At 42.7% G+C, this 2,898-nt stretch overlaps 1 protein-coding gene across 1 annotated transcript in view; it reads right to left on the bottom strand.

Annotated features, from left to right (window-relative positions):
• Positions 1–1,985: 1,985 nt before the first annotated feature.
• LOC119425103 (WD repeat-containing protein 7) overlaps positions 1,986–2,898 on the bottom strand; it is a 92,552-nt gene continuing 91,639 nt past the window's right edge. The window contains exon 29 of the mRNA XM_037692627.1: positions 1,986–2,253. Coding sequence (XP_037548555.1) covers positions 2,050–2,253 — 204 coding nt within the window. The 3' untranslated portion in view covers positions 1,986–2,049. The remainder of the gene's footprint in view (positions 2,254–2,898) is intronic.

The following is a 2,898-nucleotide window of genomic DNA, read 5'->3' as shown; positions in this document are numbered from 1 at the left end:
TTGGGTTTATTCCTCATGCATTTCAAAATAAAAGCCCGTTAAATTCAGGCAGGATTTATATTTTCAGCTCAAAGGAAAAGACTAAATACTTTAAAGTGAGAAGGTTAAACAATATCTTACCTGTTGCTTTTTGAACGTTCTTGGTTTGATGAGCTAACGGCTAGTCCAAACGAGACCAAAACCAAAATGGACTTAAAATGACTTCAATCTTTAAAACATCAAAGCTGTTCATTAAAACATGTTTTTATATTTTTACATCACATTAAACTGATGGTTGCAAGCGCTAAAAACGTCAAAAGTAGCTAGCCGAGCTAATGTAGCACTTCCTGCAGGAACATCATATTTCTGTAAAAAAAAATACACGTAATGCAAAATTCAAGTCAACGTAAAGAGAACTTTTTACATTAATGGTCCAATTTTGGTCCAAACTGGTCCAAACTGGTTTGGACTTGGCTCGAAATTAGCCGTTAGCTCGACCCCTAAACGTTCAAAAAGCTATCTACAACAGGTAAGATATTAACTGTTCATCGTTCCACGTACATTTAAAGAATGATTTAAAGGCTTTTCTTTGATTGAAATAGCACAAAATCATCTAAAACTTTTTTTTTTAAATAAACTTTTAGAAGAATTATTAATTTATGATGATTTCCTTTGAGTGAATGTGAGTTCACTCAAATCAACGAATGCTACAGACACGGATAAACTCGTCGGTACCCTCATTAAAACAAGTTGTATTTATTTTTAACAAAGATGAGCTACAACGGTACAAAGATCCGTCTACAGAGCTCAGGATGAAGATGATGGATATCCACGCCCAAGGTAAAGACCACAAGATCATCTCCAAGCAGCTTCATGCTCCTCTGATCACACCTGACAAGATTATTAAAACATCCGACGTTCGCGGGGCTCTAGCCAACCTCCCAGGACGTGGACGCAAGAGGGAATGCGACCCCATGTTGATGAGACGCATAAGAAACGTCTCAAACCATTCAAGATGAACGCCAAGATTTCGATCTCAACATTTTTGAATCGTAACGATGGAAGAAAACCCAGGAGACCCAGTGTTCAAAACCCACTTCAACAAGAACCGAAGGGTCCGAGTGACGGGACCAAACTGGAGCGTTTCGGTTCCGGTCATCAGTCAGGTTGCTCGGTGTCTGCGGAAGTGTCCGACACATTCAGTCACGTCCGCCTGCTTTGAACCGTGCAAGTCAAAATGTGCCGTGATCCTTGAAACGCGTCAAAGATCCGGGGTCCTGAACAGCTGGCGTGAGGAAATGACCGGGTCTGAGGAGAAACGGTGAAACCTCTGGGCCTCGTTAGGCTCGTTTACTTCTCTTCAGGCTAAAGGAAATTACGTTCTACGTTTAAAATGCTCACTACGATTTTTAAAAGCTGAAATCAGAGACTCGTCATCAGCGGACCGAAGCGTTGCCACAATAAAATCACCGAACGCACGACGACGAGCAGTAAATATTTACACGTCTGTTTACGAGACGAAGAAAACAAAAAGCTAATTTTCAGAGGAGTTTAGATTAATTTATTGCAACAAAGTGTCTTTCAGGGCTTTTATTTTTGGTACTTTTACTCCTTCAGTGTCTAAGACGTGTCGCATGTTTGTATTTTTTAGGAAAAATAAACAAAAACAAAAGACTCAGAGGTTTGAGGCGTTCGAACGTGACAAAATTATTTTTAATTCGATTCATTGACTGAAGAAACTCGTTGGAAGTTTTTTTTAACTCCTGATCAAACAAGCCGGCGTCTCATGAACGAAAATCGGCTTCAAAACAAAAACAAAATAAATAAAACGGTTTGTAAACAAACTGAATAAATAGGAACGACAGCGATTTAAAACAAAAACATCAATCAGGACGAAAATACTGGTTTCTAAATATCTACAGTTTCTTCACAACGTTGCAGATAAAAGACTGATCTGAACCAAACCTGGACCTGGTCTTGGGTTTCCGGACCAACAGAAACCCTCCATCAGGTCCTGGTTTTACCAGATTTAAAGACTCGGGGTGCGTGGGGGGCTCAGGCGGGTCGGGGTTAGACCATGAAGCGGTGCTCCTTGCCGTCGTGAGCCATCAGGATGACGTTGCGGTTGGAGGTCCAGATGAGGCGGGCCAGCTTCAGGTGGTTCTGGGAGCCCGGGGAGGCGGGCTGGACCGGAGGGACCTGGTAGGTTTTGATGCAGCGGAGCTGGGGGGCCGAGTTCAGCATCCCGATGCTGCCGAGGAGGCTGGTGTTCATCTGAGGAGCGGGAAACAAAACGGGTTCAGTTAAATTTTGACCTTGAAAACATAAAAACAGTGTGAAGAAATGTTGCCAACGCAGCTGCTGGGGGGGGGGGGGGGACTCTCAGCTACTACCACACCTATTAAAGCTCAGCATCCATAAAGCTGGCCGAGTTAGAGAAGGTTTTGTGTTTGGTGTGGTGGATTAGTCGTGGCAGCGATCGACTGAAAAGAAAAGTAACGGGTCGTCGACGTATAAGTTGAGTTTCACTAAAATCCATCCAGTTATTAAATATTTTGCTAACAGACGCACAACTAAAGGACATTTTTCTAGAAAACTTCCTGAAACGCATCACGAGTTGCCTCTGGAGTAACAGGTTAAAGAAACCACTTTTGTTTGTTCAACTCCGGATGGTTTTAGAGTTCAAAGTGACGGTTTGACCGACGTCGCATTTTGTGTCAAACTGAGCAAACGGAAGAAAAACGTCTCGATGATTTGATCTTCGGACTGAACTCGACTTTATCTCATCGTCTCTGAAGAAAAGACGAGGGATGAAACTGGATGCAGCCGCCGAGTGTTCAGGAAAAAAACACGAGTAGAAACTCTATTCCTGACACACACACACACACACACACACACACACACACACACACACACACA

The sequence above is a fragment of the Nematolebias whitei genome, chromosome 18 (assembly GCF_014905685.2).
Source record: "Nematolebias whitei isolate Nwh7 chromosome 18, NemWhi1, whole genome shotgun sequence".
Lineage (NCBI taxonomy): Eukaryota > Metazoa > Chordata > Actinopteri > Cyprinodontiformes > Rivulidae > Nematolebias > Nematolebias whitei.
Note: the sequence above shows the minus strand (reverse complement) of the source record. Positions and strands in the feature narration are given on the sequence as shown.